Source organism: Arvicola amphibius, chromosome 3 (genome assembly GCF_903992535.2).
Source record: "Arvicola amphibius chromosome 3, mArvAmp1.2, whole genome shotgun sequence".
Lineage (NCBI taxonomy): Eukaryota > Metazoa > Chordata > Mammalia > Rodentia > Cricetidae > Arvicola > Arvicola amphibius.
This window is the reverse complement of record NC_052049.1, coordinates 132,615,766-132,639,675: the sequence shown is the minus strand read 5'-3', so window position 1 is coordinate 132,639,675 and position 23,910 is coordinate 132,615,766. Positions and strand designations below refer to the sequence as shown.

The 23,910-nt window shown below is 45.5% G+C and overlaps 3 protein-coding genes and 5 non-coding genes across 8 annotated transcripts in view; 1 reads left to right on the top strand and 7 right to left on the bottom strand.

Moving 5' to 3' along the window:
• Map2k1 (mitogen-activated protein kinase kinase 1) overlaps positions 1-11,304 on the top strand; it is a 68,835-nt gene extending 57,531 nt beyond the window's left edge. The window contains exons 6-11 of the mRNA XM_038323122.1: positions 2,364-2,488; positions 4,536-4,737; positions 6,158-6,222; positions 9,302-9,363; positions 9,681-9,726; positions 10,252-11,304. Of these exons, the coding sequence (XP_038179050.1) occupies positions 2,364-2,488; positions 4,536-4,737; positions 6,158-6,222; positions 9,302-9,363; positions 9,681-9,726; positions 10,252-10,365 (614 nt within the window). The 3' untranslated portion in view covers positions 10,366-11,304. The remainder of the gene's footprint in view (positions 1-2,363; positions 2,489-4,535; positions 4,738-6,157; positions 6,223-9,301; positions 9,364-9,680; positions 9,727-10,251) is intronic.
• On the bottom strand, positions 9,722-17,963 carry Snapc5 (small nuclear RNA activating complex polypeptide 5). Its single transcript, XM_038323123.1, has 4 exons — positions 17,834-17,963; positions 15,391-15,480; positions 13,923-14,056; positions 9,722-10,465 (listed from the first exon to the last, which is right to left on the bottom strand). The coding sequence occupies exons 1-3, from the start codon at positions 17,921-17,923 to the stop codon at positions 13,940-13,942; spliced, it is 297 nt and encodes a 98-aa protein (XP_038179051.1). The 5' UTR covers positions 17,924-17,963; the 3' UTR covers positions 9,722-10,465; positions 13,923-13,939.
• Positions 17,964-18,973: 1,010 nt separating this feature from the next.
• Rpl4 (ribosomal protein L4) lies at positions 18,974-23,598 on the bottom strand (the record flags this gene model as incomplete). The annotated part of the gene is made up of 10 exons (XM_038322522.2): positions 18,974-19,287; positions 19,484-19,604; positions 19,699-19,782; positions 19,920-20,076; positions 20,353-20,482; positions 21,035-21,159; positions 21,481-21,619; positions 21,935-22,041; positions 22,222-22,393; positions 23,533-23,598. Coding segments are annotated over 10 exons (1,341 nt in total), but the record flags the coding sequence as incomplete, so codon positions are not given.
• LOC119810911 lies at positions 20,223-20,293 on the bottom strand. The gene has a single exon (XR_005284849.1). It is a non-coding gene; the product is annotated as a small nucleolar RNA SNORD18 (small nucleolar RNA).
• Positions 20,698-20,796, bottom strand: LOC119810914. The gene has a single exon (XR_005284852.1). It is a non-coding gene; the product is annotated as a small nucleolar RNA SNORD16 (small nucleolar RNA).
• Positions 21,236-21,306, bottom strand: LOC119810910. The gene has a single exon (XR_005284848.1). It is a non-coding gene; the product is annotated as a small nucleolar RNA SNORD18 (small nucleolar RNA).
• Positions 21,684-21,782, bottom strand: LOC119810913. Its single transcript, XR_005284851.1, has one exon. It is a non-coding gene; the product is annotated as a small nucleolar RNA SNORD16 (small nucleolar RNA).
• Positions 22,116-22,183, bottom strand: LOC119810912. Its single transcript, XR_005284850.1, has one exon. It is a non-coding gene; the product is annotated as a small nucleolar RNA SNORD18 (small nucleolar RNA).
• Positions 23,599-23,910: the final 312 nt, after the last annotated feature.

Here is a 23,910-nt window from a genome sequence, read left to right as displayed (position 1 = left end):
GACACCAGAGGGTGAGTAGAAAGGACATTTCCGATGCAGGGAACAGTAAAAGTTGGCGAGGAGCAGCATTTACTCAGGGGCAGTTAGATGCAGACCAGCCTGGATTAGAGGGAGGGTAGATGGGGGATAAGAAACACTGGAAAGTTTGCAAAGCCAGGAAAGGGAGCTTTGGACTGTTTTTCAAGGCAGATGGGAGCCACAGCAGTCTCTGTCCTGGCGGAGTTCTAGTTGCCACGTGTACAGGGTGGAGGGGATAATCTGGGGAGAGGAGTATGCAGAGGGCTGGCGGCTTTAAGAAGCTAAACTAAGGTACCCCTGGAGATCAGGAAATGAATTCATGCTGGCCTTGTTTGACATCTCACACTTTCTACTGTCAAAGAAGAGTTAGCTGGGTGGAGGTAGGGTAAAGAACATGTTCTGGCTGGTACTCCCACAGCATAGTATTGCTAGGTCTGCTAGTCACCAGGAGGGCTACATGCAGTGTATCTGAAGCCTGAAGGGTTCAGAACAGGGTAAAGCCCTTCAGGGTATCCTCTCATTCTTTCCAACCCCAATGATCTCTGCAGCCTGGGGCGGGTCTAGGAGGCTGAAGCTGGAGCTCAGAAGGGAGAAGAGGATTATGTAATCTTGAATGCAGAGGCCTGCTTGCCATGTGAATAGAAATCAGATGCAAAGACATCTAGTGGCAGCTGAGCCTGGAGGGAGAGAAGCAGCAATGCCAGCAAATGCAGCCACCCAGGAGGGGTGCTCTGGGCTGAGGAGGTCACCTCTGGAGATGGTGTATGTGTAGTATATCAGCTGCCCCTGTCAGAGAAGATAAGTGGACTTGCTCAAGACTACATGTAGTGTAGGTGACAAGGTTAAGCCAGTGCTTCTCTCTTGCTTCAGGTCATACCAGAAAGGCCATGGGAGGCATCTGGGATGGGTGAGGGGTATTGGGGAAGAAGGCTCATGTTGGAAGCCTTCCATGTGCTGCCCCTACCAGGCCCTACAGGCACATTACACCCCTGGCTCTTCCTAGGTCGGTCCCATATCCTGAACATGTGACCTCCGAGGTCTGTCCTTACAAGAAGGGCCTCTTGTAAGCTGTGTTGGAGAAGGGACAGATGGCCCCTCGCCTCCCACCTATCAAAGTGGCTCTCCAATGGTGATCCTTGCACACTTACCTGCTCTCACCTGGTTGTGGACTATCTGGCATTATACATTTATCATTGGTTGATTTATCACCTGACACCAGTTGCATGTGAACTGGATGTGACTGGGAACTTGGCAGCATGTCCTCGCTCCTTCCCTAGTACTGCAGGGTGCCTGTTGGAGGCAGGTGCTCAGTGACAAGTAGGTGAGAGACTGCTGAGTAGTGTGGTCATTAGGAATGTGGTAGGACGCTAGACAGAGGACAGTTTTTGCTCTGTGACCTTGAATAAGCTCTGGGCCCTTAGATCTGTGTTGGAAATGGAGAAAAACCTGATGCATTTAAGATTCCTCCTAGTGCCTGAGCTCTGGGGGCTTCTGTGGGAGGCAGAGTTGCAGAGAGGTTTCTACAGTTTCTAGAGTTGCTAGACCTGACATTTCTAGTGTTTGGGAGTGATAGTGAGGGCTGGGTCTTGGAAAGACCACACTACGGTGTGCTTTGTGTATCAGATGCCTATGCCTACAGTGAGTGTCGATATGCTCATTCTTTTGTTAAGCTTGGGCCTTAACAAGGGGAAACAGACTCTGAGAATCCTCCCTGCCTTGCTGGAGCTGGTGTCAAGTGAGGCTGAAGATGATATGGGCTAGCTGGCTCAGGGGAGGGGCTAAGTGGGATGTTATAGGGCAGATATTATAGGACTACATAGAGAAACCCTGTGATCCCAGGAAACTGAGGAAGGAGGATCTTACAGCCATTCCTTTTTAGTCTGATCAGTAGTCAAATACTGTGTCTTGCTAGTAGGGATGGGAGTCTGAAGTAACAGACTTTAGAATCTTTTTTTTCTTTTTCTTCCTTTTCCTTTTGTGCTATAGAGACAGGGTTTCTCTGTGTAGCCCCGGCTGTCCTAGAATTGACTCTGTAGACCAGACTGGCCTCTTAACTCAAAGGTCTGCCTGCCTCTGCCTCTGCCTCTGCCTCTGCCTCTGCCTCTGCCTCTGCCTCTGCCTCCCAAGAGCAGGTATGCCCTGCTCTTGTTCATGATAACTGACCCCTTCTGTTGAGTCATATGACTGGGTCTGCACTCTCAAAGAATAGACATCTTTTGTCAACTGTGTCTGGAGTTTGCAAGTCAAGGATTGCCTGTGATGGGGCATGTGTGGTCTGTAGAGCACTGACCTTCTTTCCCAAACCACCATTGTTAATTCTCTCATTTTCTGTTCTCTCTTCACAGATGTCAAGCCTTCCAACATCCTAGTGAACTCCCGTGGGGAGATCAAACTCTGTGATTTTGGGGTCAGCGGGCAGCTAATTGACTCCATGGCCAACTCCTTTGTAGGCACAAGGTCATACATGTCGGTACGAACTGAAGTTCCCTTCCTCCAGTGTCTCTGTAGGCTTCATTCTTAGCATAAACAGCCACATTTTATAGACCATAGAGCCCCAGATTTGTGCTGTGTGGTGATGAATAGGGATTGAGAAAGGAGGGATGAGGCACAGTGGTCCTCTCAGAGAGAGCTAGTGTCTTCCTTTTATGAATGTTCACAGGTAATTGGGGTTTCAGCCACTAGAAGGGATTGTGCTCTCCTTGCTCCAGTCTGGCTTCCATCCTGGAGATACTAAGAAGCCACCTGACATCTTACCTGATTGTCAGATCCTCAAACTAAGATACACAGACATGACCATACCTCAGCTGGTCCCCAGCCTTTTATCCTCTAGAGGCCCTGCTTAAGAGTCTGTTTGGAATCATCCCTCCATTCTGTATCTATCCTCCCTCTCTCCTCCCTCTTCGCTGCATGTCTCTGGGTCATTCACCTGCCTTCTGTCCAGCTCCTGGTTAGAGTCTACTCTGGCCCAGTCAGTACCCCATCTTGGCAGTCTTCCCTCCTGAGCCCAACTCTGCTGGCTCCCACTATCACCTGAGCGCTGCATGCAGTTGTCCCCATGTCCATGGTCATGCCATCATGGAGTCTTTCGCTTTCCTGTACCTTAAGCTTCTAGGAATACCCAGGTGTCCTTCCTAGGGCCTTGCAGGGGTCTGACACATTGAGAATGTTAGGAATGGCTGGTGAGTGGATGCTGTCAGGTTGACTGAATGAGAGGGTCTTTGGATAGCCCATTTGTAAGTATTACAGGGCAAGATGGAAGTCTGCAGGGAATACTACAGAGGCAATGCACAGGAGGATTAGAGTTGGTATTTTACAGAACAAAGGGAAAAATGCAGGTCCAGATGTTGAGGACAGTCCTGGCCCAGTGTTTCATGCACAAAGAGATGTCACACACTTGAGTGTTGCAATCCATCCCTGCAGTTTTACCATTAGTAGTGATGATGGTTCCTATATAGGAGGTGGGGATAGCTAGGGCTAAGGAACCAGCAGTCCTTACTCCCTATGTAGGGGCTGTGTCCATGTCCCCTCTGGCTCCCTACTGACCCCAACTCCCACTGCAACTCCACAACACTCTTACTCTACACCCCTACTGTAGTGTCTACAGGGGAGTAGTACACATAGTACACACACACCCCACCCAACTCCAGTGGCTACAGGAAAGTTCTGCTCTTTGCATCGTGATTGCCTCTTCCCTAGATGTGGAAGTTGAGCAGTTTGCACCCTGAGACGCAGTTGTCAACTCTCAAGTTCAAACTCAATTAGGCCTTAGGACTTATTGATCCATGGTTTAGTGGTTGGGTTTCTGTGGTTATATGGTTAGTTTCAAAATAGTTCAGTATTAGAGTTGGTGGAAAATCCCATGGGAAAATGGGTGGGTGTCTAAATAAATACACTATGATCAGAGTGAAGTTTTTTTTTTTTTCCATAGGATTCTTGAAATACATATCTGCTTGAACTAATGCTCAGTGTAGAGACAGACAGACTATTCTATTTCCTTTCTGGCGCTTCCCATCATTGTCGGCTCATGTTTGTATACTGTTCTGCAACATCTAAAGGTTTTCATTTCACTTGGTCCCTGCTGTGGCACTAATAAGTAGACTGAATATTGTGTTGTCATCACTGTTAAGAGTTAGCAGCAGACCCATTTTATATATAGGAAAACTGAGACTCAGGATCACATAATGTTTAAGTCCCTGAGTTGGAACTCACGATAAGCCTCTCATGTGGGTTTGAGACAGGCTACCCTGCTTGTGTAGAACAGAGGCCAGCCTGGGCAAAGCTGGAACCTCAAGCAGCTAGGACCCTGACTCCTTGGATGCTGCCAGCTAAGGCAAGGGCCAGGGAAAGTAGAACAGTAAGGAGAGGTCAGAGCCATAATAAATACAGGCCACATCTAAGAGGCCAGAGGAGCTTTAACTGTGTGAGATATCAGTAAGGGACACCAGAAGGTAAAAGCACTGAAATAGCCCTGGGGACCTGGCTAGAGCAAGAGGTGTGACCGTCTGTCTCTCCTGTAGCCCGAGAGACTCCAGGGGACTCACTACTCCGTGCAGTCGGACATCTGGAGCATGGGGCTCTCTCTGGTGGAGATGGCAGTTGGGAGATACCCCATCCCTCCTCCTGATGCCAAGGAGCTGGAGCTGCTGTTTGGATGCCAGGTGGAGGGAGATGCAGCTGAAACGCCACCCCGGCCGAGGACCCCTGGGAGGCCCCTCAGCTGTGAGTGACCTGTTATCCACAGTTAGGACTGTGGGGATACTGTTGGGGATTTCTGGGTGGCTGCTTCTCTTTGGGTGTCAGGCTGGGTCTTTGAGGAGCAACAAGGGTCTCTTGGGGTGGGTACAAGAAACAATTGTTCTTGCCAACAATACCTGCTGTTGAACACTTGCTGTGATCCAGGTGCCATGCTTAGCACTTAGCAATATTAATTTTCTTTTTAATATTGTGGATTTCTTTTTAATTATAGTAAGGTTCACATAACAGAAAGTCTGTATTTTAAGTATACATTATAGTTAAGTGGTTTATAGTATATACTTCTGTTGTACAGCTGCCACCACCAGGACAATCTTTCTAGAACATTTCCATCACCCCCAGATCATCTTTCCCCACTACCAGTTACTCTTACTTCCCACCAGCCCATCCCCTGGCAACCACTGATCTGCTCATTTCCTGTCTCCATGGATCTGCCAAATGTGCTCTAATTTTAAAAGCAGTATGCTCATGAGCACTGTGATGATCTCTGCTTTAGAGAAGAAACTGAGGCACAGAGCACTTTCCTTGCCAAGACCACACAGACCATAAGAAGTGGCCAATCTGACTGCTAAGGCATAAACTTAGCAGCAGCACACGCTTCTGAGTGATGTGCACTGAGATGCCTGGCTCTTGTACATCCTTCTCATACAACTTTCTCAGGCTTTTGTTTAGTTATTTATTTTGGTGTTTTGTTTTTGCTTGAAGTTTTTTTTTTTTTTTTTTTTTTTTTTTGAGGTACAGTATAACTCTGAGTGACCTGAAACTTTCTCTGTACAGCAGGCTAGCTTTTGCTCCCAATGCCTCCTGAGTGCTGGGATTAAATACATGTGCCTCCGTACCTGGCCAGCCTTCTCATTTTTATGTGACTTCTGTTGGGAGTTCCTGTCCGACCAGGGAGAACTGGTCTTTATCCTGATGACCCCAGTGACTGAACGTATGCAAGAAGAGAGAGGCATCATGCTCAGGGCGAATTAAAAACAAATACTAAGCCTGAGAGTATGGCGTAGTGGTAAAGCTTGCCTAGCACTTGTGAAGCTGTGGTCTCTTCTTATACAGTGCACATAAGCCAAGCCAAATATAGCCCTGCACTTATTTACTTGTTATGCCATTGGCTGCTCTGTAAATGTAAGGATGGGAAGATGAATTGTCACTTGATTCCCATTCCAAAGATCTATTCTTTGACTCGGTGGTCAACTGATTTGCCTGAGGTCATACATCTAGGATATTATTGAGCACAGACTCATAGCCTGGCCTTCTGGATTCTCTCCATGTTTGACTAAAGTGGCTTTTTATTAATGATCTGTGCTCAACCCCTTGACTCATGTTGGCAAGTAGCTTCTTGTCTATATCTACATTTTTTTTTAACTTCTTCTTTATAAATCTGCAGCATATGGAATGGACAGCCGACCTCCCATGGCAATTTTTGAGTTGTTGGATTATATAGTCAATGAGGTAAGTGCTGCCAGGTTTCCTTGACATAAGTTATTCTACTTAGGAAAGTAGTTATGAGGGCTGGAGAGATGGCTCAGAGGTTAAGAGCACTGGCTGCTCTTCCAACGGTCCTGAGTTCAAATCCCAGCAACCACATGGTGGCTTACAATCATCTGTAATGGGGGTCTGGTGCCCTCTTCTGGCCTGCAGGCAGACATACAGACAGAATATTGTATACATAATAAATAAATAAATAAATTTAAACAAAAAAGTTATGAGCTGGCGAGATGGCTCGGTGGGTAAGCACAGTGGTTGTTCTTACAGAGGATCTGGGTTCAATTCCAAGCACTCACATGACAGCTCATAATCATCTGTAACCCTAGTTCCAAGGGATCTGACACCCTCCTTTGTGGATACTGCATGCATGTAATACACATCCATACATATGGACAAAATATACACATAAAATGCAAAAGCAAAAACATGGAAAGGAAAAAAATAAAATAGCAGTTATGAGTGTGTTGGTATATACTTGTGATCCCAGTACTCAGATTGAGACAGGAGAGTTTTAAGCCCGGGGCAGAACTGGACTACATAGTAAGATCCCTGTCTCAGAAGTGTAGGTGGAAGAGAAAACCATGGCTGACTTGGTCAGCATGCCTGTGACCTCTGTATATATTTCTTGGCTGTCCTAGAACTGGCTCTGTAGATCAGGCTGGCCTTCAGTTCTCAGCCATCCACCTGCTTCTGCCTTCTGAGTGCTGGGATTAAAAACGTGCACCACCACCATCCAGCTGCTGCTTATATTTATAAAGTGCTGTTTAAAAAGCTGGGACTAGGGCTGGAGAGATGGCTCAGAGGTTAATAGCACTGACTGCTCTTCTAGAGGTTCTGAGTTCAATTCCCAGCAACCACAAGGTGGCTCACAACCATCTGTAATGAGATCTGGCACCCTCTTCTGGCAAGTATATGTATAATAAATAAATTTTTAAAAATGCTGTGACTATAGAAAGAGATAATGGATGTGGAACATCCATTATCAAATTACTTTGGGTTGAAGTGGCTTAATCCTGTAATTCTAGCACATGGGAGGCCAAGGGAGAATATTAGGACTTCTGGGCTAGCCTGCACTATAGAATGAGACATTCTCTCTAAAAGAGAAAAAAGTTTAGAGAAAAATCTTTTTTAATGTGCCTACTAAAAAGGCGATTAAAAAATCAAACTCTTATTGTTACTTTTGGTTGACTTTAATATAAAGAGTCATACCTCTTGTGAAATCCATGGAGACTTGCCCCAAGGTTTGCTCCAGAGTAGCCTGGGGCAGCACATGGATGTAAGAGGAAGCCCTGTGGACCAGCACTGTCTTGCAAAAGGAGCAGCCTTGGCAGTTGGTGAGCATGGATGAGTGCTGTACCTTTCACAGGCAGCACTGGGCTCACATACAGTTGTTGCCTATCTTTGACTGCCTCAAGAAATCATAGGATATCTTCTTGTGTTCTTCTCTGAAAACAGACCCTTAAAGGCACAAAAAGGTCCACTATCACAAACTCTACAGGGAATATCCTGCATTTATAAGTTTTCCTGCTCATCAGGAAACCTGGTTTACTTCTCTAATGTGTGCAGAGCAGTGTGCCAAGCAGCAAGGGGCAGTGCAGGCTTGAGAGGCTCATCAATGCAGGGTGCACCATCCGTCCTCTGCCTATTGAAGCCTACATGGCTCTAGGTGGGCAGCCTGTGCAGCTCTGTACACTGCTTTTCTCACTCTGTTCTTCAAGCCAGCTGAGGTGGGCCAAACAGCCTTTGCCCTCTTCATATAGGTAAGGAAACTGAGGCTCCAGGATGGGTAGTAGCTACATCTTTCCCCAGTGCTTTCTGTCACATACTTCTTTCCATTCCCTGACCCCAAGTGTCTTTGTTTGCACTCAGCCCTTCCTTGTCTGCCCTTTCTTAGGAGCAGGCACTGGCCTCTGGAGACCAGTTATTTTCTCTTGAATATTCCTCACCACCTCAGTAGCAGGGGCAATTTACTGGGAGGAGCTTGCTCAGGGCCAATCTGGGTGGGAGCTGACCTCAAATTGATAAGGCCTTCAGGGTGTAAGGGTTTGCTGGGCTTTTTAGTAGGGAACTTGTATTTTGTTTTTGTAATGCTGAGGATCAAACCTGCCTCATACATGCTATGCAAGCTACCACTGAACTGAGCCACGCGTGCAGAACCAGGGTTGGTTCTGTTTGTTTTAAGTAGGCTCTCATCATGTAGCCTGGACTAGTCTCAAATGCCTCAGCCTTCCAAAATGATGGGACTGCAAGCAGGTACCACCCAATTAGTGTTTTTTTTCTTCCTCCCTCTTTGTTTTTTAAAACAGGGTCTCACTATATAGCACTGACTTGAATTCACTATGTAGACCAGGCTGGCCTAGAACTCAAGAGATCTACCTACTTCTGCCTTCTGAATGCTTTAGCTGATGTCTCATTAGAGCAGGGACATCTTAGGTCTATCTCAAGTACTGCTCCTCCCAAGAAAGCTACATTGCTGGCACAGGTCATGTAAACTGCAGATTTCCTCAAGCTGCTGTCAGGGTCTATGCCAGGGACCTGGGAGATGCCACACAGCTACAGCGTGTGGGCAATATTCATCCATACTCAGCCTTGCCAGTTAATGTGTTATTAACTTTGACTATTCAGGGTTCAGGAAACGGTTTTGTTTTGTGGTTTCTGGGAGTACTGTCAGGCTGAAGTGGTGCTTCCTGGTTTGTGCATTCCTGAGGCTTCAGCTATTGGTAACTACTGCTGGCACTTCCCGGCCAGCCACACTCTTAAACACTACTGTTCTTACTCTGCACCCGAGTGTCTAAACTCAGAGGGTTCTAGAGCTAATAGCACAGCCTTATTTCATAGGAGAGTGAACAGGCTGAGGGAAACATGGTTTGTTCAGTCACCAGAGTGGTAGAATACTTGAAGTGGTCCCAACAAGGTGAACCAGGATGAACAGGACTTCCTAAGGCCACTTTCCTGGAACTGATGAGGGTAGCATTGGCCAGAGGCATGGTGGGGAGGTGACTGGAGCAGGGGTCAAGTGTCTTACCTGGTGATATGTTTGCAGCCTCCTCCAAAATTGCCCAGTGGAGTATTCAGTCTGGAATTCCAAGATTTTGTGAATAAATGGTAAGTTTGCACTACATTCCCAAAACCCTGGCCTTACAGTTTTCCCTGTCCACTAACCCTGGTTGCTGTTACAGCCCTTGTAGCACTGGCACTCAGGACTATCTGATGCTGGGTGTTACTCTTAATTGAACTGCAGGGAGCATCCAGTTGCTTCCTGACCTTGATCTAATTCAGCAAGACTTCCTTTATATGCTCAGGCATGATGGTGTGCCTAGAATGGAGGAAGAGCAAGGCTCAGGCCCCTAGTTCCTCAGCCTTCATGTAAGGAAGGGGCAGTGACTGGAAACCAGTGCTCTCACATTCATCTTCCTTTTCAGCTTGATAAAGAACCCTGCAGAGAGAGCAGACCTGAAGCAGCTCATGGTGAGTCTCAGAGCATGTTTATTCATCTGCTTGATCATTTGTCTGTCTTGTCCCAGCCCTCATTCTTTAGTCAGGGTTGGGGCTGCACAGTGCCAGATGTGAGTTACAGGGGGAACCTGGGATGCAAGTCAGGGAGGAGCCAGCCCACAACCTTCCTGAGGACAGGCTTTTTTTTTTCTAGTTCTGACTGGTTCATCTCACATTTCCAGCATCCTGGGTTACTCTCCATCTAATTCTTGTTTGATGGCATTGGCACAGGGATGTGGTATTTTAAGGTCCATGCTCCATGCCCAGTGTAGCCTTGAGTGTAGTGTACCTTCTAACAAGTCAGGGTTGCTCAGAGACGAGGGCCGCACAACTTATATGCATGGTCATGGCAGAGCATCTTTGGGCTGCAGCTGGCCTACTTGCTGTTCAACGGTGAACACTAGAAGCATCTTCCAAGTGGTCCGACCCAGGCTGAGACACTTGCTTTTTCCTCCTGGTAGTTTTTAACAGCATTTCCTTTCTGTTTTCTGCACCCAGGTTCATGCTTTCATCAAGAGATCTGATGCTGAGGAGGTGGACTTCGCAGGTTGGCTCTGCTCTACCATTGGGCTTAACCAGCCCAGCACACCAACCCACGCCGCTAGCATCTGAGCCTTTGGGAAGCAGCAAAGAGGAACTCCTCTGCCCAGCGGCATGCCATGTTGCTTTCAGGCCTCTCCCATGCTTGTCTCTGTTCAGACGTGCACCTCATCTGTGACAAAAGATGAAGAACACAGCATGTGCCAAATTGTACTTGTGTCATTTTTAGCATCACTGTCTTTATCACTATGGTTACTCCCCTAAGTGGATTGGCTTTGTGCTTGGGGCTATTTGTATGTTGATCAAACTCATACCAGGCTGAACTATAGTGAAACCCTGGTGACCTGGGTGGTCATTCTTACTGATGTTTGCACTGCTGTTCATGTTCCGTGACTCACTGGCTGCCTAGATTGTCAGGATTCTCGGCCCCTTGGTACTTCACTCTTGCTGGTGACCTCTCAGTCTGAGGAGAGGGAGCCTTGTGAGACCCTTCACAGGCAGTGCATGGGAAGCATGCTTTGCTGCTAATGAAATGAGCATCAGATTGTGTACATCATGTTATTTTTATTTTTTGCTTTTGGTATAGAATTTAGCAATCCCCATCAAAAAAAAAAGGAAAAAAACAAACAAACAAAAAAACCCCAAAAATCTACCCAGAGCCCATCACTGCCATGATAGCTGGGGCTTCAGTCTGTCTACAGTGGCGATTTTTAGCCTTCTGGTTGTATTTCTATATTTATTTTTAAATACACTGTGTGGGGTACTTAGTGTGGTATACGTCTCTTAAGTTTGGATTAGTGTTTCTAAACAGGTGGTTATTTTGAACGTCATAAATGAATTACGGCATCAGTATGTGTCAGAGTTCTATCTTTTCTCCAATCCCAGCACCAATGCTATTGTAAACGTGTATAGTGCCTACAAATTGTATGAAAATCCTTTTAACCATTTTAATCCAGATGTTTATCAAATCTAAACTCTTATTCTAATAAAAATACTATCAAGTTAAAATAAGGACAAAAGATACTTCTGCTTTTGTGGCAGGCCTTTCAATTTCTCTAGACTACAGGAAATGAAGTGATTGGCCATGCACTGAAGTAGGGAAAGTGAAGACAGGAACACAGCTGGAAGTCATAAATACTGCATATGAGCGTCTCTGTTGATGATGTGAACACCCTGACCAAAAGAGCCTGGGAAGGAAGGGGTTTACTTCAGTTCACAGCCTGTAGTCAGTCCACCATCCAGGGAACTCATGGCAGAAACTGAAGCAGAGGCCATGGGAACCCTGCTTACTGGCTTGCTCTTCGTGTTTGCTGAACCTTTCTTATAGCACCCAGGAATACCAGCCCAGGGGTAACACAGCACACAGTGCGCTGGGCCCTCCCACACCAGTCATCATTCAATAAAATGTACCACAAGCTGCCCACAGGACAGTCTGTTGGGGGCAATTTCTCAATGCATGTTCCCACTTCCAAAATGACTCTAGATTGTTTTGAGTTTACATAGAAACTAGTCAATATTCAGGGTATGGTACCATATGTGCCTTTAATTCCAATACTTGGAATTGGGCGGGGTGGGGGGACGACAAGGACAGATGAATCTCTGAGTTTGAGGCTGGCTTGGTCTATATAGTGAGTTCCAGGACCGCCAGGGGTATGCAGAGAGACCTTGTCTCAGGAAGAGAAAAGAGAAGCAGGGCGGTGGTGGTGGTGGCGGTGGTACACACCTTTAATCCCAGCACTCAGGAGGCAGAGACAAGTGGATCTCTGTGAGTTCAAGGCCAGCCTGGTCTACAGAGCAAGTTCTAGAACAGGCTCCCTCCAAAACTACAGAAAAAAATCCTGTCTCAAAAAGCCAAAAAACAAAACAATACCACACACATAGTAGCCAGCGCACACACTGCCAGCTCTGTGCAGCAGGATATTGGGTCTCCTACAGAACTTTAGCACTGACTACGGCCTGCCTAGGACCTGTGAACAAAGAGTCACTTTATATAAGGAGAAAAGCTACAGGCGTGTGTCCTAGGTTTCTACTGCTGTGACAAAACACTGACCAGAAGCCGTTTGGGGAGGGAAGGGTTGACTTGGCTGATGTATCCTGAATCACAGTCCACTGAAGTAAACCAAGCCAGGCACTCAAACTGGTCGGGAACCTGGAAGCTGATTTAGAGGAATGGACGAATGCTGCTTACCGGCTTGTTCAGCTTGCTGAATTACAGCACTCAGGACCACCAGCCCAGAGGCTGAGCCACCCCACATCAACCACTAATAAAATACTCCACGGGCTTGCCTAAAGCTCAGTCTTATCGACACATTTTATTAATTGAGGTTTGTTCCTCTCAGATGACTGTATCTTGTGTCAACTGACAAAAACCTAGCCAGCACAGTGGGCTTGGGAACTTGTCTGAGCAAAATCATGTTACTTATCACAGAACATTCATTATTTTCTGTAGCAAGACCTGCCTGCCAGTAGCCATACCCACAGGAAGTCCTTGCTGGCGTGAGAACCTCCAGTAAGGTCTAGTTAGTCTGCTGTGCTATACTGGAAAATGGTTTCCTTTCACTAACCTGGGGGCGGGGTACTCCCCAGTACTGGCTTTGTCATGCCTATGAGGTAGCTGTAAAGTCAGAAAAAAAGATGGGGTCTGTGTGGGGCTGGAGAGACGGTGCAGTGGTCAAGAGCATTGGCAGTTCTTCCAGAGGACCTGGGTTCAATTCCCAGCCCCCACATGGCAGCTCACGACTATGTGTAACTCCAGTTCCAGGGGATCCGACACCTTCACACCAATACACATAAAAAAAAAAATACTGCTAAGCAATTGTGAGGTACAGTTTAGATACCAGCACCCACATGAGAAGCTGGGCATGGCACAAACGTGCACCTCCTGCTCTGAGGGAGCGAATTTTGTACCCACATGTACTTAAACACATATGTATACACACACAAGCAAAATAAGCCTTAAAGAAAAGTGCAGGTGACATGGTTCGGTGGATAAGGTAACAGTGCTTATGTTAATCCTGGCAGGCCACCCAAGTTCCATCCTTAAGGCTCACATAGTAGAACTGACTTCTATAAGCTGTCCTATGACCTCCATATGCACACCGTCCACACACACAAGAGCACACAAAAAGGAAATACAAACCAAGCTGACCCAAAACATCAGATATCCTATAGGCCATTTCATCACTAGTTGATTTCTTTTATGGGAGAGTATCTTACATAAAAATCTGTGTTGTATAGGTAGCTGTTAGTGTAGGCGTGCGCATGCGCATGGTGTATTTGTTGTGTACTGGGGAGGTACACGTGTGCTAGTTCTGGGACTGAAGGTGTACACCTCCATGCCCAGCGTTGCTGGTTTTTCTTCTTTTCAGAAAGGGTCTCTTGGTGAACCTGAAGCTCACTGGCCGGCCAGACAGCTCCAGGGCTCCCTCTCCTTGGTGTTGAGGTTACAAGCATGTAACACTGTGCCCAGCTTTTTACATAGATTTGGGGATCCAAATTCATGTTTTCATATTTATATGGTAGATACTTTACCAAATAAGCCTCTCCCTTCCACAGTGTATACTTTTTTACATAGCTCTGGTGCCCAAGGCAAGTGCCTGTGACTTAGAAATTCAGTTTGTAAAACTAACCCAAGCTCTTGTCCCCCTTACGAATCAGACTCTTCCTCTTCCTCCTCCTCCTCCTCTTCCTCCATAGGGCTCCTTGTACTCAGCTTCAGTGTGGTTTGATTGATTGATGCTTCATTGTCGACATGCACTGACATCTGAGGAAAACGAGAACACTGGCATTACTAGAAAGGAGCTAAACCTCAAAACAACACATTCTTTAAAATCAAATCTCATTTGTGGGGTTGGAGAGATGAACAGCAGTTAAACTGAGTACTTGTTGTGTATGGATGGAGGTTGCGCACGCCTTTAATCCCAGCACTGGGGGCAGAGGCAGGCGGATGTCTGAATTCGAGGCCAGCCTGTTCTACAAATTTCAGGACAGCCAAGGCTACACAAAGAAATCCTCATCACATTTTTATGACTGAGAGGAAAGATCACTTTCCCATTTCTGGCTTCTCCAGTTACTGAAATGGGGTAAGAAGAATTGCTTCATATTTTCTAAAATGTTGTCTTACCTTCAGAATTCTATTAGAAACCATCAGCAAAAATAATTGTGTAGACTACACGGTTTATTACGGAGTTTCCAAAATATGATATATTTAGAAAGAATATGACTATACTGTCTCTTTTACTGTTGTTGGTTTTTGTTGTTGGTTTTTGCTTTTTTGTTGTTGTTGTTTTTTCAAGACAGGGTTTCTCTGTAGTTTGGTGCCTGTCCTGGAATTAGCTCTTGTAGACCAGGCTGGCCTCAAACTCACAGAGATCCACCTAACTCTGCCTCCTGAGTGCTGGGATTAAAGGCGTGCGCCACCACCGCCCAGCTTGTACTGACTTTTTGGAAGGCACTTTGTAAGAGTGGGTGAGGTAACACCTGCTATTCGCCCTTTAGCCCCTCCTTTGTGCTTGAAGCCACGCCCACACAGAGCAACAACCATGACACATTCCTAAACTAGTCCTACAAGAGCCAAATTTCTAGATAGGATGTGGGGGGCACATGCCTGTAATCCCATACGGGAAGAAGATCAGAAGGCGGCCAGTAAGACACTGTTTAAAACAAAACTCACCGTGACCTCTACCACTACCAGTTTCTTGTGGCTCACTTGAATAAGTAGGAATAATGGACTAACCTGAGTAACTGGGAAGGCCAGGCATAGTGGTGCACATTATGAGAGTAGGTAGAGGCTGCTTAAATCTGACAAAGTATAAAATACAGGCTACTTATTACCTGAAAGATTAATGTAGATTAGTTATTTATTGAACTACAAATTATGAGGGGCTAGAGATATGGCTCACTGGTAGGGTACTTGCTCACCATGTATGAGGCCCCAGGTTCAATCCATAGTAAATTCCTTCATGCCCCAAATATTTGATTGGCATGTCCCAGAGTCCTTTGGACTTGGCAATGTGCTATACAGCATTCATGTAGCTATGCAGCAAGGGAACAATGGGACTCCACACTATCTGGAAGCCTGTACTCGACCAAACTTACATCACACAACTGTTCAGGCGCAGGCCGAGAAGACAGCGTTTCAGTCCCTCTTCGAGAGCTTATCATGGATTGGAGGGCCAGTTCTTCAACCTAGGGAAGGAGAGTTGGGGACATGTACTGAGCGTTCTGCTGGGTTATCAAAGTGAGTGGATTCCTGGATGCTGTGAAGGCTGGCATCACGAAAGGGAACTGCTTCTAATCACAGGCCTGCTCCCGAAGGGCAGGGGAAACTCTTAAGCTTTAGTTGCTCTCCGCCCCCCACTGAAACAGGGTATCACTATGTAGTCCTGGTTGCCCCATAACGTGGTATGTAGACCAGGCTGGCCTTGAATTCACAGAAATCCACCTGCCTCTGCCTCCCAAGTGCTGGGAGTAAAGGCGTAGGCCACTACACCAGGCCTGAAGGGACACTAGCTGAGTTTGTGGCTTTGCAGGCCTTGCCCTTCTCCCCATTCCTTCTGCCTTACTAAAAACCATTAGATTACATCCTGAAGCAAGCCCCCGTGGTCAACTCCCTTATTTAGCCAATCTCTCCTCCTGAGGCTGAATACTAAGGTTCAGCAATTAAAAATCAAAAGTCCCTTTGGCTCATCTAATTAACATGCCTAATTAAAATTAAGTACCTCTCCCTAACACGAGGTTTTCCCTTGTACCTTCATAAACTGCCATTTTCCTATGGGCCATGTCTGTCTCTTCTCTGTTCAGAAGCAGCCCTCTGTCCTCTGGGACAAATACCCTTACCCCTTTCCCTTGTTACCCTTCTGTTGGTCCTCACCCTCTATCTCCTGCCTTTGTCTCTTATATAAATCTCCTTTGTGCTGAAAACTTGGTCTTGAGTGTCTAGAGCCAACTTTGAAGTTCCCTACACGGTCTTGTCTGCTTTTTTTGAGACAGGGTTTCTCTGTGTAGCCTTGGCTATCCTAGAACTCACTGTGTAAACCAGGCTGCTCCTGTACTTATAGAGGTGCACCTCCTTCTACTTACTTAGTTTTTTTTTTAAAAAAAATAACTTATTTATACTTATTTTATGTACATTGGCGTTTCGCTTGTGTGAAGGTGTCAGATCTTAGAGTTACAGACAGTTGAGTTGCCATGTGGGTGCTGGGAACTGAACCCAGATCCTCTGGAAGAGCAGTCAGTGCTCTTAACCGCTGAGCCATCTCTCCAACCCCTGCTTACCTGTTTTTTAAAGAGAGGAGCTTTATTGGTGTTCAGCTAAGCTGCAGGCTTCCACACCCCAAGACCAAGCAGCTCAGTAAGGAAATGCAGGTGCACCACTAAAAGGCCAGGTGTAGGGGCCGGAGAGATGACTCAGTGTTTAAGAGCACTTCAAGAAAGCTAGAACCAGTGTAACCACTGCAACTAGATCTTCCAGAGAGTCGGGGCTCTATTCCCAGCACCCATATTGTGGCTCACAACTATCTGTAACTCCAGTTCCAGGCAATCTAACATGTCCTTCTACCCTCCCTAGACACTAGGCAGGAAACTGCTGCTCAGACATACATGCAACAGATACAAAATTACATACACCAATAGATATAAAATTTAAAAAAACAAAAGATATATAGACAGACACACAAACATATAGAAGAATATATATGATGTCAGGTGTAGCTGGTTGTGTAACTGCGCTCCTGTAATCCTGGCACCGAGGCACAAGTTTGAGGCCAACCTGGGTTACATAGAAAGTTCAAGACCAGCCTGGGTTACATAGCAAGGCTATCTCTCTCTCTGACACACACACGAAATGCTAGTGAGTGGTCAGCTGGCTCCACAGACACAAATGTATGTCCTAAGCCTGAGACTGTCTACTCACTAACGAGAAAATGACGGCAGGAGATCAGAAACAGCCTGTTTACTGAAGCATCAGGGTACCTGCGTTTGGGAAGTCATCGTCACCACACAATCATTAGGTGCCTGTACTGTAGCAATAAGTGCGAGCCACTTCTAACTGCCTGAGGAACACGGCTGGTCATTTTCTATACCACAGGTACACAAGTTCAGTTTGTAGAGGGCTTCTGTAACCCTCATGTCACCTGCACACGACTGAGGAGCTGGTATTTCCACCATCAGTTCACAAGGACCAAATTACCCCGAGGTCTAGGGAGTGAACAAGGCAGATGTAACCTGCGTTCTTTCAGTCAGTAACTGCTCCCTAAAAGCTACCGAGAACTCTAGAGGACAAGTTTCTCTCCCAGACCTCATTCACACCCCAGGAGGATCTAAATTCCTTTCTAGTTTCGCAACACTAAAGCCCTTTCCAGTGCATATAAACACTAGTAATCAGCAGGTGAGGAGTGAGCCGGCGGGCCAGAGGTGGGCTTAGGGGGCTAAGCCCGCGGAACACTTAGAGGACTGGAGCGGTGCGGAGCAAACTGCCCGGAGCTCTAATGCAGGCGACGGTCACGCGCGAGAGCCTGGGCTTGGAGGGTGGCTAGCTCACCTTGAGGCGGTTCAGTTGGTCGTGCAAGGCCGCCTTCAAACGCAGCAGCGTTTCCTCCTCCTTGCGGAGTTCCTGCAGCCTGCTTAGCATCTTCTTTCTCCCCTCGTTAGATCAATGCTTTTTTTCCGGCCCCCAGTGATGACGCCACTTCCGACTCCCGGAAGCAGTCACGGGCCGCCGGTTTAAGTTTACTGATTCCAGTACCGGCGAGTCTCAAAGAACAGGGTACAAAGAAAGACAGAGTTTGGAGTCTTCAGTCCCACTGCTGATTAAAGTAGAATTAGGTAAACTCGTTTCACAGGCTTCAAGAAATCAGTTTACCGGAGCACTTTTTTTTTTTTTTTAAAGTGTTTCCCTGTGTATCTTTGAAACCTGTCCTGGTATTCTCTGTAGCCCAGACTGGCCTTGAACTCCCGAGATCGCCGTCTATGGAGTACCGGACTGTGCGCCAACCCTGTGCCCCTCACTTTCAACGTGCAGTTTGTTCCAATTGTGGCTTTTCTCCATAAAGACTGGAGACATTTGCAGGCAGAAAGCAAAATAGCAATTTCTAGCTCAAATCTTTAGTGACCTAAAGCCTCTTAATCTTGAGTTCCCATTTTCCAGGGCAGAAGCTAAACAGGAAAAATCCTTTTACCTAAATTCACTCTGCCTGCTATAATGCTTTTGAGCTAATAATATTAAGTAAACGGTAAATTAAGCCAATTCTACGACGATCAAATTGACATATTTAGAACAGATGAGTCAACATGTCACTCTTGGTTAGGGTGAAAGTACTTAACTCCCATGGTACATCTCCTGAGGCTGATTATTTCCTTGTACCACCCTGCCCTCTGGTGGTTACGAATTGAGGACCCTTCAGGGACCACCCACTTCCTGATTTAATAACCCACAAGCTTCTTTGACAAGTCTTCTAAGATGCTAATAGAATGGACTTCACTGTAGGCATGGGAAATATAATGTGGAACAATTTACAAAATTTAACAGGAGAATGAGATATTAAAAATGTTCTTGTTCCACAACTCTGAGCACCTGAGCTTAATCCTTGGAACCCCATTATTTCCAAGTGTCATGACACCTATCCCACAAAAGGGGATAGCCCTGGATACACCCACAATTAAGATTCACACAGCTTCTCACTGCATGTTTGATCAGGTTTTTATTCAAATAGACTGTCTCTATTTGCTCAATGGAATGAAAGAAATTTTAATAGATTAAGCAGCAGGCTTTTTCTCTTCTTTAGTTGGTTTTTTCTCTACTGGCTTTTTCTTCTCAGCTGCTGGTTTCTTGGTAGCTGCAGCCTTTTTTCCTGCAGGCTTCTTCTGCTTCTTGACATCCACTGGCTTCTTTTCTTTCTTACTTTCTGCAGGCTTCTTGTCTGCAGCCCCCTTCTCTGATTTGGCAGCCAGTGCTGCTGCTGCTGCTGCTTCCAATTTCTTCACCCGGAGTTTGTGCTGAAACAGCAACAAATAGGAAATTAGGAAATCAAATCTTTAGCTGAGATGTTTTGAATCCCAGCACCTGAAAGGCAGAAAAGCAGGCCAATCTGTCAGTTCCAGTACAGCCAGAGGTAGAGACCCAGGAAAGGGGGAAGTACCAAAACTTCTAAAACAAGATTGTTAATACTTGACACAGCAAATTATGGCTCACATTTCTGGCCTGGCGAAGAATGGTATTCCTGCGCATAGTCTTTGCGTATGGGTTCAGCTTCAACATGATTCTCAGGTTCTTCAGTGGATTCTTCTTCAAGACTCTACGCTGAATCTTCTTGCTGTAAAGACATGGCACGCATCAATCAACATGTATGTATGCCTTTAAAAGTCCAGGTATCAGACTGTAGCATGAGTTAAGTATCAAAACTTTACCGTGGTGCTCGGAGGGCTCTTTGGATCTCTGGACTTTTCAAGATTCTGCTAAGGTCTGTGTTCAGCATCTTGTGCATGGGAAGGCTGGAAAAAGACAGGAAGCCCAAATTCTAACTGCATAGAACTGTATTTCAAATTCTTTGTAAAAATTCAATGCATAATTTAAAAATATAAATACACACTAGGAACCCATATGTAATAAAGAAACATTGGAAACTCACTTATAGTTACTCTTGAGGGTAGCAGCCTTACGCCAAGTGCCATACAACTCATCCAACTTGCGGAAAGCACTTTCAGTCCAGATGCAGAAACGCCCCACATGCCCACCAGGAGCAAGTTTCAAAATGTTCAGCTTGCTGACATTAAGCAGAGTAATACCTTTAAAGGCAAGGAAGAGAAGAATCAGAGACCCTGCATTCAATCAACAGAGAAAATACATTTTTTATGGCTTATTGATCTAAACAAGGCACTTAAAAAGAATAATGAATTCTGAAGTTCAAGTCATCGTGGAACTCACTCATCTAGAAATCAGAACTTCCACAAAATCATGTTATTTCAGAAACACGGACCATGAAGCGGAATTTCATCATAACCAAAGATGAGCGAGTATGTACAGAAGAGGCAATTAAAACACTGAATGTTACAAGAATTTACCAGGGATGTTTCTGAAGGCTTTGATGATGCCATTATCTTCATTATAGATGATGCAGGGCCCCCTGCGCTGGATACGTCGTCTGTTTCTCATTTTGCCTTTGCCAGCTCTCATTCTCTGAGAGGCATAGACCTGTAAGAGTGAGCAGCTTTAGTAGTCTAAGGTATAACCTTTCCAGCATATCTTCAATTAAAAAACAAGAACAAAAAAAAAAAAAAAAAAAAAAAAAAAACAGGTAAGAGAGATAGATTTTTCAAGCAAGTAATGACACTTTCAGCCAAGCCTTGATCCCTGGGACTAATAATTCTTTGTTAGTACTTCACTCCAGTCACTAAAGGGAAATGACTTGCTCAGCAACAATTTTCGTCAACCTTCTGAATCAGCTTACCGACAGCAGGCAACTGTCACTGAAAACAGAGTCGGACGCAAATTACAACATCACTGCAAGTAAAACTGCACCGTATCAAGTCCTTTCCGTAGTAAAATAACAGAAATAATTGAAGTTGTCCTCTCACACGTACACAAGTGATAAATGTGATAAATATCACAAATCAAAGCGACGTTGTACTAGAAACATGAGGTTACCTAAAGATAACTTTGTTAACACAACTACCCCATCTGTGGCGCTTTCAGACTTCTATGAGCCATATCCAATCAAATGGTAAATGTGCACGCTGAATCTACCTTTTTGATGTCATTCCAAGCTTTAAGTTTCTTAAGCAGCTGAACAGCCTCCTTGGTCTTCTTGTAACCTTCAACCTTATCTTCAACTACCAAGGGGAGTTCAGGAACTTCCTCAATACGATGACCTAACAAAACCAATTCAATACTTTAAATTAGTCTCAACTCTTTACACCCCCCCCCAAAACAAACAACATGCACTGTCAAATCAGAAATTTCCACTAATATCATGTGTTTCAGAAACACGGACCAATTAAGTAGTTTCATCATTCTGACAGTCAAAAACATGGTAGGAATCTGATGCGAACTACAATCAAGGGCTTGCTAGATTGAAGCAAGCAGAACTGCTTTTAGTAAGCACTGAGAGGAAAAGAATTCATTCAAGCTGATCACCTAATACGTTTCAGTGACCAGTAAAGTTAAACATACTCTATCAAAGCATCACAGACCTTTAGACATCACCAAAGCTGGTAAGGCTGAGGCAGCCAGGGCAGAACAGATGGCGTATCGCTTTTGGGTTGTGTTCACTCGGCGGTGCCAACGACGCCAGGTTTTGGTTGGTGCAAACATGCGGCCTCCACGACACATCTGTTTTCTTTGTCAAGAATTGTACCATTTTTTTCAGGTCTGAAGAATTAGCAAGGTTATGACTTGCTCAGTATGAACTTTCGTCAACCTTCTGAACCAGCTTAATGACAGCAGGCAACTGTCGCCATGAACAGAGTAAGACGCAAATTACGACATCATAGCAAGTACCCCCCAGAAACATCTCCAGACTTTTGTCTAGAGGATCTGCTTATTGGGGACACTAGTAGTTTTAGACAAGATTCAAAATAGTATTAAATATTAATGAATCAAGTCTAAGTCCAGCCAGTTAATTGCAACAATAGAGAAAGAGGATACATTTCCAAAGGCACCCTGGCCAGAACGGTGGGTACCACCACCTCGAACTCTGGGAATTCGAGCCACAGCTCTGCCAGTACCCCAAGACTCAGCACTGGTCTGATGACCTAAAATTGAGAAGAATTAAGTTTTAAGCACTAAAACATAACAACCCACAACTTCCTTTATGAAGGGCAAAGGCAGTATCAGAATAGCCATGGAAAATCACATGGTTCAGAAACACGGACCAATGGCATTTCATCACCCACTGCAAAGGAACACTGCCCATGACAAATGTAAACCCATACCTGCTAATTCACTGACAGCATAGGGCTGCCTGTTGTTTTTCCTCAAGTTGGTGTGAACAAAGTTCACAATATCCGGTCGAATGGGAGCTTTGAAGACAGCTGGCAAAGTGACATTCTTGCCAGATGACTCCCCCTTTTCAGAGTACACTGATATGAGGGGACGGGCACAAGCCTTGGAGAGAAGAACAAGATAACTCAGACACAGCCAGAATCATTTCCTGTATTTGGAACCTAGATTTAAAATCACATTTTAAGATGTGCAAGGAGATATAGGACCACTTTGGAAGAGCTGGGGACCAGAGAGGCAGGTGTTGAGAAACGGGGGTCAATCAATACACGAACTACACAAAATGCCTTAACAGAAACATATCAAGATCTGTCAATTTTTAAAATATAAAGAGAACTTCAAAGCAAAATTTCTCAATAATGTCTGAAGGTACTGTTCAGTAAGACCGTGTTCACTCTACCAGTCCCCAGCTTGAGCAAACCTTCCCTGTTCCCACTCAGATAAACAGGTCACATTCACATGAGGCTGGCCCACACCCTGTCCACTTCTCTTTGACCTGGCTCCTATTCGCTCTTGCAGATCTCAGACTCGGGACCTTTTTTTTCCTTCCTCTCTCCCTCTAACTTCTGAAGTACTAGGCCGTCCTATCTAGCCAATTTAAAGATGCAGCTCAGCCATGTCTCCAAATCCTAATTTACAGTGGTCAGACCAACCTTAATCCATGCATTAAGGATAAAGGATAGCACAGGGAACATTTGCGGAAAATGTATTTAACTACTATTGTATGTGAACAAGCTCAGGGCTCAAGACATTTAGGTTATATGATATAAAAACTTAACTTCTTAAACAATGAAGACCTTGCTTTTCTATAAACGATTTCAAAAAGGCAGAGACAACCCCTCAAGAGCATTAACACTAATTTCCCTCTGCACCTTCCTTTAGAGCTGGACATACACATTCACATGTACACACTAGACAGCAAGCACACCATGTGCCAAGGCCCACGCCATGAGGCCGTCGGGCGTGTCTCCGGCACTAAAAGACTCGGTTTCCAGTAGTCTTTTGTCCCTAGCACTACGGAAAGCGAGGATCCCAAAGGTCCCTCTATGGCCACCCTGCGCCGTCTCCCACGTTGCTCTAAGATGGCTGCCACAGCGCCCACAACCCAGCTCTCTGCCAAGAAAAGGTGTTAGGTCTTCTTTCCAGCTCCTCGTCTCCTGCCGATTCCATGTCCCGATCCCTTTACTTTCTCCCACAGGCCCCAGAAACCACGGGAAAGTCAAGCGAAGTAGACTTCCACTCACCATGACGGGGAGAGGAGAGAGCCACGCTCCTCTCAACCCGGCTGCTCCCACAGGAAAAGGAAGGACTCACCGCTCAGTCGCCACATATATCCTTCCACTTGGCTCCCTCACCCTGCCCCTCCTCAAACCAACTGGGAGAACCAAAGTATCTCGCTACTACACTTAAAATTTTCAAGAGACAATATTATTACTTTACGTGTGTTAAAATTTGTATCTATTCTTTCTAAAACTAAAAAGAATTGTTAGAAAAGAGGGACTCCTTTTCGCGGAATAATTCGTAACGCGACACCAACTCTCGCGAGATGTGGTTTCTTGACCGCCCCTCACACACAACATGTATTTTATCTTCTTTTTTTCCCCCTGACAGAAATGGGAGTC